Source organism: Callionymus lyra, chromosome 1 (assembly GCF_982586985.1).
Source record: "Callionymus lyra chromosome 1, fCalLyr1.hap1.1, whole genome shotgun sequence".
Lineage (NCBI taxonomy): Eukaryota > Metazoa > Chordata > Actinopteri > Syngnathiformes > Callionymidae > Callionymus > Callionymus lyra.
The window spans coordinates 36,718,551-36,734,700 of NC_141818.1; the positions used below are offsets into that span (position 1 = coordinate 36,718,551).

Sequence of the window (16,150 nt, forward strand, 5' to 3'; positions counted from 1 at the left end):
GCTACAACACAAGCTGTTCATAGACGTCTGTAGCAACATGACATCATCACTTTGCTCTCTTTTTAAATGTCTATGTTTTGACTGACATGATACAATTAATATTAGTACAATTCTCTTCAATTATTCCACTCTTGCTTCTGCAGTTACTTTATCTTTCTCATTCCTTGTTTGGTTTGTCAGTAGTTACTATATATGGAACACTTTTCTAAACATTCTTTCGCTTTAATGAAGCGTTTTTTTACAGCGATAATAAAAATACACCGCATTTATTATTCCGTCAGATGTGTTGCGTAACCTTGTGTTAAGAGAAGAAATGGCGACACCTATAGGTTAAAGTATGACCTTGCGATACCACATTTTTTAAGTAAGTAATAATTATTTGTAAAGCGCCTTTTTTATAGCAGGGCATAAGCAATACACATTTAAAAATACATCATGTGTATGGATTTGGTCAATCTTAAGATGGATTACTTCATTTTTTTAAAACTAAAATAATGCGTAAAATAATACATCTATTTATTTAAAATGTTGTTGAAACTGATAAAATACAGAGATTAATTTAAGGGTCAGAGTAGAGCTTTCCATGTTGTTTTTAAAAATTCCAAAATCTGATTAAAACTAACTTCTTCAGGAAACTGCCTGATGGTCACATTTATGTTAAATGGTGAAACATTAAAAAAGTTAGAGCTAAAAATATTAAGAGTAGCTGCTTTAAAAAAAAAAAAAAGTTAGCAAATGTCAGCAATTGACCAAAACTGTGACGGTAATAAAGAGCAATGTTGTATTTCTAGTTTTTAAGCTGTTCTGTCTGCGACGATTGCAGGTTCTTGAAAGTACATCCTGGTTATCATTTGGGGAAGAATCGTACCGACAACCTACTGTGTATCCTGAATATAAAAAAAGTGAATCGCAAAGTTCTTTTCCTCCTCCATTGATTTTTGATCAATCGCATGATATTGTTGCTGTTAGCTCGAAGCCTACCGTGAAACCTTTTTACTTGTTATATAAACTGTCAAGGATCAATAAAAAATACAAAATACCTGCAATAAAACTTCTCCATTTTTCTTCAGCAACTTCCTCCCCATTTAAGAGCCGTTTAACTACGACTAACGGACACAATTTCATGTTTGATTATTTTAGAAAAGTACAAAATCACACAGTGAAGTATTTTATTTAAGTGGAATCAAGTAATGACATGTCCATATATGTTTATATATATATATTACACAATGGTATATACATATTTTGTGCATTCATTACAACTTATGAGTAAATCATATTTGAGTAACTTAAAATGCACTAACTCTTCTACAAAAATAAAGTGATTAACCGAAATATAACTTCAAATCTTTGACTACATTTGTGCACAAGAGCTTATATACACGTTTTTTTTTATGGCTGCTGGCATTCACTTCTTATCTCGACAAATTCAGAAGTTGCTGAAGATCTTGTACTTCTGACTCCAGTCCATGGGGGGCGCTCTCTTGTTCATACGGTTCGCATGGACTTTTTGTTTGGCCTCGGCAGCAGTTGGACTCAACCTCAGCCCGCTGTCCGTGAAAGGATCCGAAACTCGTCTGTCGTCCTCGTCCAGGACCTTTGGGACAGTTAACATGTAGAGTTTATATCCAACACACAACTGGACCTCTTTTTTCCACAATCATTTTCAAGCAACACCTGATTGAAAAACAAGATTTGTGGTTTTATGACCAATGAACTTTGACCTTGGTAATATTTGACTGTTTACTGTCAATCACTCCCCCAACCAACTGTAATCACACCCCACTTTGTTTGTACAATGAGTCCCTTGGAGGTGAAGACTAATTAAATTGATGATGTGCAGTGACGAACCTCAATGGTTGACCAATCCCAGCAGAGTGGGCGCGGTTATGCTCAACATGATTTCATATCTAGAAAAAAGTGTTGTCAGTGGGCGGGGCTTAAGATCCTTTTCTAATGTAAATATTTCAATGAAAAGAGAGTTTTTGTACAAACAGACACTGATGAGAACAATAGAGTCCAACATCTATTTAATACACACACATTAGTTTAACTTTAATTATGACTAATAACTGTTTTAAATTCCAAAAAAGTTAAGCACATTTTTTTTACGTTGAGAATTAAAAAGGATATATTTATACAAAACAAATTCGAAATAAACACAGTTTTCATTCCATAAGTGGATCAAGTGATTAAGGCATTATTAGACTGTATATGCGGGGAAAAAAATACATAGTTTGAACACATTTTCACCAAATTTATATATTAAAGAATCATCATTCTTGCGCTAAAATGTGTTTTATATCATATTAAATGATTCATGTACTAGTTCCCAACAATGTTTCCACTTGTTGATTGATTTATATTGACAATAACGACTAAAAACGTCCAAATAATACTCAATAATAACCAGTATTCCCGCCACATTATCTCATTTTAAGAAGGCCTCTTGAAAGACCTCCAGCTCTCCTGCTGATCTTCTCACCTGGATGCTCATGTCCGAGCTGCTGACCTCCGAGTGGGTCGTGGAGCTCCTGGACGAATACGACGCCGAGCTTCCGTTGGCTCGCGATTTGGGCGACGTCTTGGTCTGCGTGTCCGTCAGCGTGACGTGAATGACGGGCGTGTGCGTGGAGGGCGGCGAGGGCCCGTGGGTCGGGGTCAGGTAGACCCTCTCCCGGCCCGACTCGTCCACGAACGTATCTGTGGGAAAAAGACGGACATATCGTCAATAAAAAAAAAAATGGAATCATGAGGGGATTTGAGTGACCTTTGACGTGGGCGGAGGTGGGAGTGACCCCCAGTCTCTGGAACACCTCGTCGGTTTCCTTGTCCACCACTAGGAGGCGCACTTCCTTCAATTCCGCTCGGATCAGCGCCACCACCTGGGAGTGCCTCAGGCCCTCGATATTCACTCCGTTCACCTGACACAGAAGGAAGTAGGACATCAAAGTGTAACGAGAGACTCTTTTACAAAGTATTCTGTGTTTAAGTGTCCAAGAAATCCCCTAAAGTTACTTTAGTAAGATGCTGCTCGAAGGTTTTTTAAAAGTCATTATACAATATGAATGTCTGAACACTGATATCTAGCAAGATAGTGCTTTATATAAAATGTACTTGTGCTGCTTATTATCTGTTTAAAATTATATTTACTTAACCTAGTAAGTCTAGGAAGGACAAGATAGTAAATTGTTTATTTATTCAACTAATAACCAGAGGTTTAAGATCAATACATGAATATATCACGGATGTTTTTATTCGTGAGACTGTATCGATATTCAGCGATTTAAAAAAATAAATAATTAAAAAAGCAGTTTAGCGGTTTAATTTTTAAAATTAACATTTACATATACACACAGGCAATCAAAATATATGGTATCAGTACCTATGTATCTTTTTATCTAAAAAACAACTACAATATTACCAATTATTAATATTATATCGCTCTGGATTTAATTATAATAATAACTATTAAGACTCTATACAAAATGCGAAATAATAGATTTTGTAGTAAAGTAAAAAAGTATCTCTTTATTTTCTCCTAATAGTTTATTAAAGTCACATGACTTTTATTTATTCCCCTTTAGATCTACTAACCTATATTAAAAATACAAAACTAAAAAAAACTTTTACATCAATATTTGTGTAAAATGTTTTAACTTCCTTTTGTTTTCAACCATAAAAAATGTCACGTATTTGATTTGTAAAATGCAGTCATTTCTCCCAACACAACAACAATATTAAGAATTATTATTTTAATGTTATCACTGTAGTAGTTATAATACTAATAATTCGACTGTATACAGAAAGTTAGAACAGATTTAGATTAATTATATTTTTCATTTGTTAATCAAAACATTTTTTTAAATGCAAAAAAAATGCATCGTCTTCGTCATCATGCAATGCACGAATGCTCCTCCCATGATGCAACACTAATAGACTCAGGGACTCATTCATTCCTCGTAGGCTGTTTAATTCTGAGTTTGCGGGCAGGAGTGAATTAAAATATCCATAAGTAAGTAAGTAAGTAATATTTGTTTATATAGCGCTTTTCGAGACCAGGCATCCATCCCTCCATCCCTCCATCCATCCATCCGTTGGCCATGCAATACACGGCCCTAGAATAACTGATAAGTTTATATCTGGTTACTTTAAATTATCTTTTTTACTTCATTATTATTTTTGTTTTATATGTCTGTAAGTAGCAATAAAATAGCATCCTACATTAACCCGTTAGAAGAACAATTCCTAACATTTAAATAAAGATTATTTACGTTTTATTCACATTTTACTTGATTTTTTATTTTGATTGATTTGTTTTTTTGGCTTCATAGATGGAGTCACGTTTCATCATCCGAGCGTGACAATGCAGACGGTGAATCTAAATCTCTGACATCACAACTGTGTCACCTCAGTTAAATCTGGAAGCACCGGGTGAACTTGGGCTAATCCGTGATTCAAACTTTCCCAAAGTCTAAAGTGTGCGACAAGAAAGAGAAAAAAAACCCTCGTGTGCAACTTCTGCGTCTTTTTCGTTGGATTTAACAATCTCTGGGAATGATTTAGATTCTGACCTCCACCAGCCGGTCGCCCAGCCTGAGGTCCGAGAGCTCGGCGGGGGATCCGGGATCCACAGATCGCACGAACTGTCCACCTCTGCTCTTGTTGTTGTGCAGGTTGAACCCGTAGCCGTCTTCTACCTTCACCAGGTGACAGAGGCGAGGAAGGGTCTCCTCGGAAGGTTCTGGCGACGGCTCCACCTGCAACTGACACAAGAGATCAAACTAGGTCTGTCAAAAGAATAAAAGTATAAATAAAAAAACAGGTTTATTCATACGTAAATAAAGTCCTTTTTAATTCAAAATAAAATATGGTTAAACAACATTTAAAAATCAATGATATAACAGTCAAAATGTATCGAAATTAATCCACAATAACCCTTTAGTTAATCAAAGAAATATGTTTTGAAAAATCAAGACACATATATTTCTTTCTTTCTTGAATCAAGTTGTTCTTTCAAAATAAAATGACTAAAATAAACTAAAATTCAATGACATTTTAGTCAGAATCAGTTGAATTGAATACGGTAAACAGAGCTGAATATACATATACAATATATTATCTTCATTTGATTATGCGTGTTTATTCAAATGATATGAAATTAAAATAGATAAAAAAAATTATGTGATATATAATCCAGATGTATTAAAATGAATCCACATTATACCGGTAATAATGACATGTTTTAATCGACATGCATATAAAACTTTTTACTTTCTGTATTAAGTGTTTTTACGCAACATGAAATATGATTTAACATTACAAAAAAAACAACAACATTAAAATGACTATTAAAGAAAATGTATGTAAATGTTATTAATCTGATGAACATTTTATTTTTATAGAAGACACCAGCAGGTGCAAATAAAATAGATATTTATTTTTATATTAAGGCCGTTTTATTCACAGAAAATAAAACATGATTAAAATAGACAAGCAATGAATGATAATTAATCACTTTTAATCAATTAACTTGAATAAGCTCAACATGACCACTGATGCATAAACATATTGATGCTCCATCTTTTTGACTCTGATTTATTTGGAATGACAGGAGATTAAAATGAAAGATTAGTTAATTAATTAATCGAAATTAACCCAGTAAAGGTTTAGTAAAAAATTTAATATAATCGACACACCCACTGAAAAACACAAAGAACATTTTTCTCTTTTTTTACTGTGAATTTTTATTTAAAATAAAATGTGATTTAAAGGATTTGGGGAAATTAATGATATTTAATCATGAATTATGTAAATATATAAAAAAAAGGAAATGACCACTGGCCTGAAACATATAAAAAATGAACTATATATAATCATGATTAATTGAAACACGAACAGGTGTGTGTGAAAGTATCTTCATGAACTAATGTTTCTCTTGTGTTTCTAGTACGTCATTGTCAAACGTGAACAATGACTACACAACCAGTAAATGGGTCAAGAACGACAAAGTAGGATCTTCTTCTTTCTTGCACAACCATGAGTGGTTGTCCTCCTGTCCAGGGTGTCCCATTAAAATGAGTGAAGTGGAGTGAAGGGTGGTCAGATGATTGTTCCACACCAGAGGTCACAGACTTGAGCTCACTAAGTGGATCAGGCCGATGCGTCCTGATGAAGCCAAGAACTGCACGACACGTTGCCAGTCGAGGTCCTGACTTTTAAATACACACATTTGTGTGCGAGTGTGTGTGAGTGTGTGTTTGTGTATACATGTCGACAATCAGCTGCTGGTCGTCTGCCCTTTTTGCATCACCAGCAGTGCAACAAGTTTTCAGGCACAGATTCCCACAAACACATGCCAGCACGCACAAGCCCTGGCACGCACGTACACACAACTATACACACACCTTCACTCATGAACACATCTACAGACACAAAAGCATGAACACATATATACACACTTTTAAACAGAACACAAACACAAGCACACACTCATGCACTTAAACACATATTAACAACTACACAAGCACACACTCATGCACACATACACATATTAACTACACAAGCACACACTGATGCACACAAACACATCCACACACACACACAAGCACACACTGATGCACACAAACACATATTAACAACTACACAAGCACACACACACATATTAACTACACAAGCACACACTGATGCACACAAACACATCTACACACACACACAAGCACACACTGATGCACACAAACACATCCACACACACAAGCACACACTGATGCACACAAACACATCTACACACACACACACAAGCACACACTGATGCATACAAACACATATTAACAAATACACAAGCGCACACTAATGCACACAAACACATCTAAACACACATAAGCACATTCTGATGCACACAAACACATCTACAAACACAAGCACACACTTACTCACACAAACATATCTTCACACAAACAAGCATGAACTGATACACACAAACACATCTACACACACACACACACACACACTGATACACATAAACACATCTACACTCAAACAAGCACACACTGATACACACAAACACATCTACACACACACAAGCACACATTGATACACACATACAAGCACACACTGATACACACAAACACATCCACACACACACACAAGCACACACTGATACACACACACAAGCACACACTGATACACACAAACACATCTACACACACACACACAAAAGCACACACTAATTCACGCAAAAACATCTACACACATGAGTATGAACTGATGCATAAAAACGAATATACATGCACTCAAGTACACACTCAAATGATACACACCGAAATACGCAAAAGGACACATAAAATACACAAGCAAACGCTGACGTACACAAACACATTCACACACACCAAAAAAGAGGCACACATACACATGTACTCACACTAACACAAGAACAAACTGATGCACACATACATACACACAAAATGACACACGCACACATACACATGTACTCACACTAACACAAGAACATACTGATGCACACATACATACCTACATACACACAAAAGGACACACGCACACATACAAAGTCACGCACATATCAACAAGCACAACATATATTGTGCGTCGCTATGATCCACAGCAGTAGTTACACAACTCAGTTCATGAGGGTCTCTGCTGCCACAACAGCGTCACTCGACTCAGAAGTCACGTCTGGGATTTCCTGAACCAGGACGTTGACGTCGGTCAAACATTTCCATGTCGTGAACATTTTTGTTCTCACGCGTCTTCGATGTTCATTTGAGAAAACACACATTTATACCATCACTCGTGAACAATTGGCTCATTTAAAATGGTTCATTTAAACACATGCTCTTTGTGTATTTGTATTTACTTTGACTTTCTGAATTATTCAATATTATCATTCAACTAAAGATATAATCCCACAATATCCTGGGAATGACTGAGGACGAGAGGATACAGTCGACTCCAGCAGCTTTTTAAAGCTGATGTTTGGACATATTTTGGTTTCTAAACAAATGAAAGCAGTTATGACTTCGTAAAGAGTCATGTGGTCTGTAAATTCAACACCAGAGTCAAGTACTCGACAATACTACAAATAAATCTTTGTTACTACAGTATCCCAATATATCGCAATACATCATATAGTATACAATTAAGAATTTGAATATAATCGACACACCCACTGAAAAACAAATAAAGAAACATTTTTCTCTTTTTTTTTACTGTGTATGTTTATATAAAATAAAATGTGATTTAAAGGATTTTGAGAAATTAATGATATTTAATCACGATTAATGTTAATGTATAAAAAAAGAAAATGACCACTGGCCTGAAATAGAAAATAATGAACTATATATAATCATGATTAATTGAAGCACAAACAGGTGTCTGTGAAAGTATCTTCATGAACTAAATGTTCTTCTGCTTTTTCTCTTGTCATGCGTTTCTAGTCGAAGATCCCAGCAATGACTGAGGACGAGAGGATACAGTCAAGTCGTTTTTTAAATCTGATGTTTGGACAAATTACGGTTTCAAAATAAATGAAAGCAGTTACGACTTCATCAAGAGTCATGTGGTCTGTAGATTCTGCAACACCAGAGTCAAGTACTCGACAATACTACAAATACATCCTTGTTACTACAGTATCACGATATATCGCAATACATCATATAGTATACAATAAAAAATTGAATATAATCAACACACCCACTGAAAAACACATAAAGAACATTTTTCTCTTTTATACTGTGTATGTTTATATAAAATAAAATATGATTTAGAGGATTTTGAGAAATTAATGATATTTAATCACAATTAATGTTAATGTATAAAAAAAGAAAATGTCCACTGGCCTGGAATAGAAAGAAATGAACGCTATTTAATCATGATTAATTGAAAAAAGAACATATGTCTGTAAAAGTATCTTCATGAACTAAAGTTTCTTCCGCTTTTTCCCTTGTCATGTGTTTCTAGTCGAAGATCCCAGCAATGACTGAGGACGAGAGGATACAGTCGAGTAGTTTTTTAAAGCTGATGTTTGGACATATTTTTGTTTCAAAACAAATGAAAGCAGTTACGACTTCGTCAAGAGTCATGTGGTCTGTAAATTCTGCAACACCAGAGTCAAGTACTCGACAATACTACGAATATATCCTTGTTACTACAGTATCACGATATATCGCAAAACATCATATAGTTCCCCATGTATGGTAATACTTATTTCCAGTTTCTTATCTTTTGCTAATCTGTGTTATTATTGCGTTTCTAGTTTTTTTTTTATTACATCACAACATGTGACTGATCCGAGGCCTGTATTTACGCTTCTCGCGGCTTCAGACAGTTGGACGTCGACGGTGCCTCAGGTCTGGACGACTGAGGTCTATGTTTGAAGGCAAAACACTCAACTCTGCTGCAGCAGATCCTGGACCAGGGACATTATCAACACGTTCATGTGTCGTGAGACGGTGGAGCACATGCGTGTGTCCATGAACGTCTAGACGTCCATCATGATATGATCTCAGAACCTGATCCTTTTCAAACCTCCACTTGATCCCAGACGGTTAAGACCTTCTTTCAATGAGTCACTAAAGGAGGATAAAATGTAGCCTCATTAAGAACACATGTACCGCTGATGATGTTGTGATTGTATCAGGGTTACTAGTAGCTCCTAGTGTGACAGTATATAGTCAGTTAATTGAAATGTTGTTTCTTAATCTTTGAATCATTGTTTTGGAATAATTGAATTAAATTATTTATATATTTAAAAGCTTCTTTGTTGAATAATCAAATTAAAAAATAATCTAAAATGAATGCATTTGTTTCACACACAGAGACCGATATTTTAATTCCAATATAAAAATAAAAATACATTTTAATTCAATTTGTAGCCTTTTAAATGAATTTAAATATGTCTTTACACAAGTGCCATATTTCCAGACCAAACCAATTGAGCTTTTTAAAAGTCTCACCGAGCTGTAAAAATGATTTGCAAAAATAGTTGAAATCTTTCTAATCCATCATAATATATTGATTAGTGTTTCTGCCTCGTCACATGTTCGTCTGAGAGCCGCGGGATTGGCTGAAAAGTTTGATCGAGTAGCTCGGTGCTCTGTTGGTACGGTCTGGCGGCCACACCACTCCATTTATATTGAATTTAAAAAAAATTGAATTTAGAAATGTTATTTTTGATTTTTTGTCATTAGAATAATAAACTCTGTAATAATAAATAGTTCTTATAATAATATCAAAATTATCAAATTTAAATTACTTTACTACAGTAAATGCTTTAAAAAAAAAAATGAAACTAAATTACTATATTTTTTCCTATGGCACTGAGATGCTTCCAATCGTCGCCTTCTATAGTTGTGAGCACGTTAGAGCGCCACATCCAGGCCTGGCGTGGGCACTGCATTCTTCTCCCGATGAAACATGATGCAGATCTTTATCGCGCGACCATTTGATTCTCACCAGCTGTGCCGCGTTCAACGACACCAACCATATCTGGAGCGTCTGAAAGAGCCGTCATGTGATCGGCCTTTCATGGCGGATGTTTTTGGGAAGCTGTGAGAAGAATTCTTGGGATAAATGCGTGAGGCGTGTTACCGCCTCATTTTCGCACAAAGACGCTGCTTTCCTCGACAACAATACTCAGTTTACATCACCGCACCTTCCCCGCTACTGTGGTGGCTGAAAGATGATCTGCAGTGGGTTCAGGAGTTGGAAAACGAGGACAGAGATGGTTGAGCGTTTCGGTCAAGCCGACGATTAAAACACAATTTAATAAGTTAAATTGTTGTACCCCAAAAAGATTGCCCTTATTTTATCTGTGTCTCTCATCACTTTTTTTGGCGTTTGAAATAACGTCGACAGTATTGAGCTCAAGCGGTGTCAGTCGAACCTATGTATTAATTCATGGGGTTTAAAATGTAACCGGATTTAAAGGTTCAGGGTTTATTTTTAACCGCACAAAGAGGACTTGTTGTACCTGAGTAGTCGTTTGTTTCTGGCAACAAAGAAAAACCAGTTCCTGCCATCAATCAAGTCGCAACGGTGAAAACAGGTTGTTTCGAACAGGTCAAAGGTCAAGCAAAATAAGATTGTCCAGCGAATCCCTCGGGTTCTCTGAGCTCTGAAGGTTTTTCTTCAAAGTCAAATCTGTGATTTGGATATTGTACCTTAAGAGTTTGGGTACTACAGACACATGTGTCACTGTTTCCCGAGGGAGATCTCCAGAGGGATTAATAAAGTCTATCTAATATAATCTAATCTAATCTGGTTGCATTTTAACAGTGGCTCTACATGGACTCTAAATGTAAATGACTCACTTTAATGTAATTAATTACAGGTGTATTTGGGCCATTTTCGTCTAATTCCATGTGACGGTTCTATCTTGACTATACAATCAATGCTATATAAATAATAACATTAGATGTTATGATCATCATTACTAACCATCTAGACAAAAATGGAAGTGTCTGCAACGTAGACAATAAATGCAGGACCACAGAATATTGTGTTATTGGACGCAGGTTTGAGACCCCTGGTGTAAACTTCTTTTGAAGGTCAAAAGGCTAGGAAATGCTAATTGCTAAAAGAGGGCAACATTTTATTTATAGAAATAGTCTTCAATTTAGTTTCTCGATATTTTGATATCATGATATGTGGAGATTATGACGTGCAGTTCCTGGAGAACTTTAAAGTAAAAATTCAAAATGTGTTTGTTTGTAGAACAGCTGAGTGTTGAGATCAACAAATATTTGTATCAATTCTGCCCATTTTTAAAAAACGTTATGCTACTTTCATCCATGTTAGTGACTGACCTGTATAGAAGTATATCAGTGATATTATAAATTTCAGATTTTATTGGATTTATTTTCGAGTAATTTAATTTATATAATTTTTATATTGAAAGGTTCAATTTTTTTTATTTTTTTTTATCCCTTTTGTCATCTCTGGGTCAAGGTGAACAACATATGTTCACCCGGACCCAGACAAAACACAAAGGATACCCCAAACACATTTGTTTTCGGGTCACATTGACCCTGAGCTAACACAGCAGTTCAATGATTGAATTAAAAAATGTGATTTATTTTTTGTTCAATATTATCATTCCAAAAATTCAAAACTCATTTATTTTTTATTCTCAGCCTTTTAAATTAAACATAAAAATGTTTATAAAGCAGTGCCAACATTTTTATATCCAATTTAAAAGTCTATGTATCAAAAACTATTGAAATTTGAAAGTTCATTTTTGATTTATCGATATAGACTATTAAACTATGTGTATTTTGTTTTGTGAGTTAAAAAAAAAATCAATTTTTCGATCGTATTATTCTGACGACACTGACATAGACTACAAAACTAATTGCAGAAGAAACAAGTCACCTCCGGGTCGGTGGTGGTGCTGGACGTCACGGACGACCTCAGGCTTCTTGCTTGTGCGCTCGAGACAACGTCTACAGCTGTGAAGAAGGGACTCGGCCCCGGGTTGAGTGGCGAGGTCCCCCTGGGCAGAGGGGTCGCAGAGGGGGTGTGTGCGGGCGATGGACGGGGGGAGAGGTTCCCCATCTCTATGGCCAGGTCTTCAGTGCAGGCGAGGCCACAGCTGTGCAGGTACTCGTCCGTCTCTCTGTCCACCACCAGCAGCCTGGTGCGGTGAGCGACTTCACAGATGAGACACACAACCTGGGCAAAAAAAATGTGTCAAAATATGTCAAACTATGTCATTTTAAATACAAAACTACATTTTAGGGTTGACTCTGGTTCAAGGTGAACGACCTCCGCTACGGCATATGTATTTATGGAAGGCAGGGAGGGTCGCTCGGGTCACATTGACCCTGAGATAACACAATGGTTAAGAATAATAAGTTAATGATATTGACCACATTTGATAATATACTATAGGTGTAAGAAAACATTGATACACTAAAATATTGTATAGAAAATAAACAGCACTGTATTGTTTTCTTTTAAATAACAGTTAACATTCAAATATTCACTGTTTTCTATTGTATTTCTTGTCTTTTAAACGGGATTTAGTTTCATAAACCTTTATTGTCTTTCACAACAGACACACAGTGTAGATGTGGAGGAGATTTGTTGTCATTGGTCACCATACAAATGTAGATCTTTGTTTGTATTCAGTACCCGGATGTTAAGACATGTAACAACACTTGTTTACTATGTCAAGACATGTAACAACACTTGTTTACTATGTTAAGACATGTAACAACACTTGTTTACTATGTTAAGACATGTAACAACACTTGTTTACTATTTTAAGACATGTAACAACACTTGTTTACTATGTTAAGACATGTAACAACACTTGTTTACTATGTTAAGACATGTAACAAAAACTTGTTTACTATTTTAAGACATGTAACAACACTTGTTTACTATGTTAAGACATGTAACAACACTTGTTTACTATGTTAAGACATGTAACAAAACTTGTTTACTATGTTAAGACATGTAACAACACTTGTTTACTATGTTAAGACATGTAACAACACTTGTTTACTATTTTAAGACATGTAACAACACTTGTTTACTATGTTAAGACATGTAACAACACTTGTTTACTATGTTAAGACAGTTTTCCTAATATATCCTTATATTATTGTTGCTCATAGTATTGTTGCTCCTGTATCGTGATACGACAGATTGACAGATTCTTGCCAAAACACAACACTTTACTTTAAAATATGTATTCTCATTAAAAATATAAATGATAAGTTCAAGTTTTTTTTATTCCTTACTATACCGTAGGCTTACAAAGTCTGGCTATTACAAATTACTTTCTTCCCGAATGTTTAACTGATCATTATCAAGATTATCTAGGGTGACCAAATTCTGAGTGGTCACTCAATTTTGAAGGTTTTTGGCAAAAACTCACACAAGTTGCACCGGAACGAGAAAATCTCCAGTAAAAGAGGATGAAAAATACAGTTAATACTTCATAGGAGTGTAAGGAAATATTGGTACACTTAAATATTGTTTATTATTCACGTCACCGAACTGTAGTGATTTCGAATATTTTTCATTTTATTTTAGGCTTTTAAATCATATTTCATTTTTTTCATTATACTTTTTTTTATTTATAATGAAACAACAAAAAAAAACGTTTTTTAATTACAATTAACATGCAAATACTTACAACATGTTAATATCTTGCAATTAAACATCTGGCCATTAGATGGCAGCACTCATTAGGTTCCTCACAGCTAAATGAAGTCAGTATGTAGGTAGGTAGGTCAATGTAAGTAATTTATATTTATAGAGCGCTTTTCCAGACCAGAGTCACAAAGCGCAAACTATTAAAACAATACTCAATAAAATATATAATAAAAAAGTCAAGATAATACTGAGAACAACACAGGAGTTCCAGAAAAACAAGGAAAAGCCTGAACAAATAAAAATGTCTTAAGATGTTTCTTGAAGGAGTCAATAGATCATCAAACACAGAGAGAGAAGAAGATCATTCCAAAGCTTAGGAGCAACAACAGGGAAACCCGGCGAGATAACAGCGATGACCGAGGACGAGAGGATACAGTCGACTCCAGCAGCTTTTAAATATTATGTTCGTTTCAAAACAAATGAAAGCTACGACGACTAAATCGAGATTCATGCGGTTTGTAAATTCTGCCACACCAGAATCTTTGCCAATAAAAACAACGATGGTCACAGTTTATTACACCAGCTCGGGCTCTGAGGTCTGTGGATCAGAATCTACTGATGGTTCCTCGCACACGGTTCAGGACCAGAGGAGAGAAATCCTTCCAGGCTGTTGCTCCTTATCTTTGGAACGATCTTCCTCTCTCTTTGCACTTGATGGATCTACTGACTTCTTCAAGAAACATCTTGAGACGTTTTTATTCGTGCAGGATTTTCCTTGATTTTCTGGAACTCCTGTTGTGTTATCAGTTTTATCTTGATCTTTAAAATATATACTTTATTGAATATTGTTTTGATTGTTTAAGCGCTTTGTGACCCTGGTCTGGAAAAGCACTCTACAAATAAAAATGACTTACTTAACTTTAGTTTTTGCGTTTTTTTGGTTAAAATTGTGAAATTTTCCCCCTTTTTTTCGGTCTTTTTAGGGGGAGAGTATTTGAACTAGTATTTTGTAGCAGCTTAGTTCGCCTAGAGGGAGGGCCATCTCTGAACCGGTGATTTTGACAGCATATGACGAGAGAAGGTTTCTCATGACACCAGGCTCAGATTGACCCATATCAGGTTTTCCCTCCGTGTCAGTCCGGCACCCCGGGCAACAGGAAAAGTGGTTCAACAGGTAAAAAAAAAAAAACCCGTTGCTGCCTCTGAGAAGCTTTTAATTTCGTCCAAAAAAATAAATAAACGACTGACCTGCTGGTGGCTCACATTCTCCACGTTTTCCCCGTTCACCTCCACCACTCGGTCTCCGGGTCTCAGTCCGGCCAGGTCCGCCGGGGAACCGGGCTCCACTTTTCGGATGAACTGTCCGCCTCTGTTGCGCTCGCCGTGCAGGTGGAACCCATAACCCATCGCCACCTTGGTGAGGAAACACACCCTGGGTCTGAGCACGTTTTCCATGTCGCGGAAAAGTCAATGTCAGCAGGTGAGAGAGTCTCAGGAGAAAAGACGCTCCAGATCACTGAGGTGACGCGTGTTTCTCGACCCAAACACGCACTTCACACGCACCAGAACCACCATCGTTTCTCCTCAGGATCATCATTGGAGAGGAAAAAATAAAAAAAATTGAGTTTGATGCTAAAAAAAAAAAGTTGAATCCAGCTTTAGGGGAAAAAAAATTAAGAGACGTGGAAATCCGTGCGTAAAAGCGCGACAGGAACACGTCGGGAATCTTCCATCGGATTTAATCCAAGAGATTAGAAAAAGCTGTTCCTGTGACTCTGCTCTCCTGCTGCGGTGTGACCTTCCGAGAGACTCGCTGAGAAAGTGGAGTAGAAAGTGATGACGCACCCTGCTGGTGGAAAACAACACTCAAGCGCGCGTTCTCACGCGGGTGTCCGGCCAACAGGATTCCTCATCTCTGGCCACTAATAATAAACGCAGACGCACAAGTGACGTCACTATACTAATTGTTTTGTTTTTTTGGAAAAAATACGAGTTAAATGGGTCAAATCACAAGATAACCTCAGATCAA

At 36.2% G+C, this 16,150-nt stretch overlaps 1 protein-coding gene across 3 annotated transcripts; it reads right to left on the reverse strand.

The window, feature by feature from the left end:
* Positions 1–1,163: 1,163 nt before the first annotated feature.
* On the reverse strand, positions 1,164–15,992 carry nherf2 (NHERF family PDZ scaffold protein 2). 3 transcript variants are annotated; one of them, XR_015713221.1, is made up of 7 exons: positions 15,370–15,992; positions 12,388–12,687; positions 4,575–4,766; positions 2,771–2,924; positions 2,486–2,703; positions 1,852–1,910; positions 1,497–1,597 (listed from the first exon to the last, which is right to left on the reverse strand). XR_015713221.1 is itself a non-coding variant. In XM_087805685.1 (6 exons), the coding sequence occupies exons 1-6, from the start codon at positions 15,574–15,576 to the stop codon at positions 1,430–1,432; spliced, it is 1,233 nt and encodes a 410-aa protein (XP_087661811.1). In that variant the 5' UTR covers positions 15,577–15,992; the 3' UTR covers positions 1,164–1,429. The 3 variants fall into 3 exon arrangements, 2 of the variants coding, with proteins under 2 accessions (XP_087661811.1, XP_087661799.1); XM_087805685.1 differs by lacking the exon at positions 1,852–1,910 and having other exon boundaries at positions 1,164–1,597; positions 4,575–4,760; XM_087805673.1 differs by lacking the exon at positions 1,852–1,910 and having other exon boundaries at positions 1,164–1,597.
* Between the last annotated feature and the right edge of the window lie 158 nt (positions 15,993–16,150).

Bases quoted from the DNA above. Each gene is read 5' to 3' on its own strand.
- nherf2 (XM_087805673.1), bottom strand. From the start codon at position 15,576: ATGGAAAACGTGCTCAGACCCAGGGTGTGTTTCCTCACCAAGGTGGCG. The intron at 4,767-12,387 runs GTGACTTGTTTC...CTCTTGTGTCAG, and splicing joins GCACCACCACCGACCCGGAG to TTGCAGGTGGAGCCGTCGCC. The intron at 2,704-2,770 runs GTCACTCAAATC...TTTTTCCCACAG, and splicing joins CACCTCCGCCCACGTCAAAG to ATACGTTCGTGGACGAGTCG.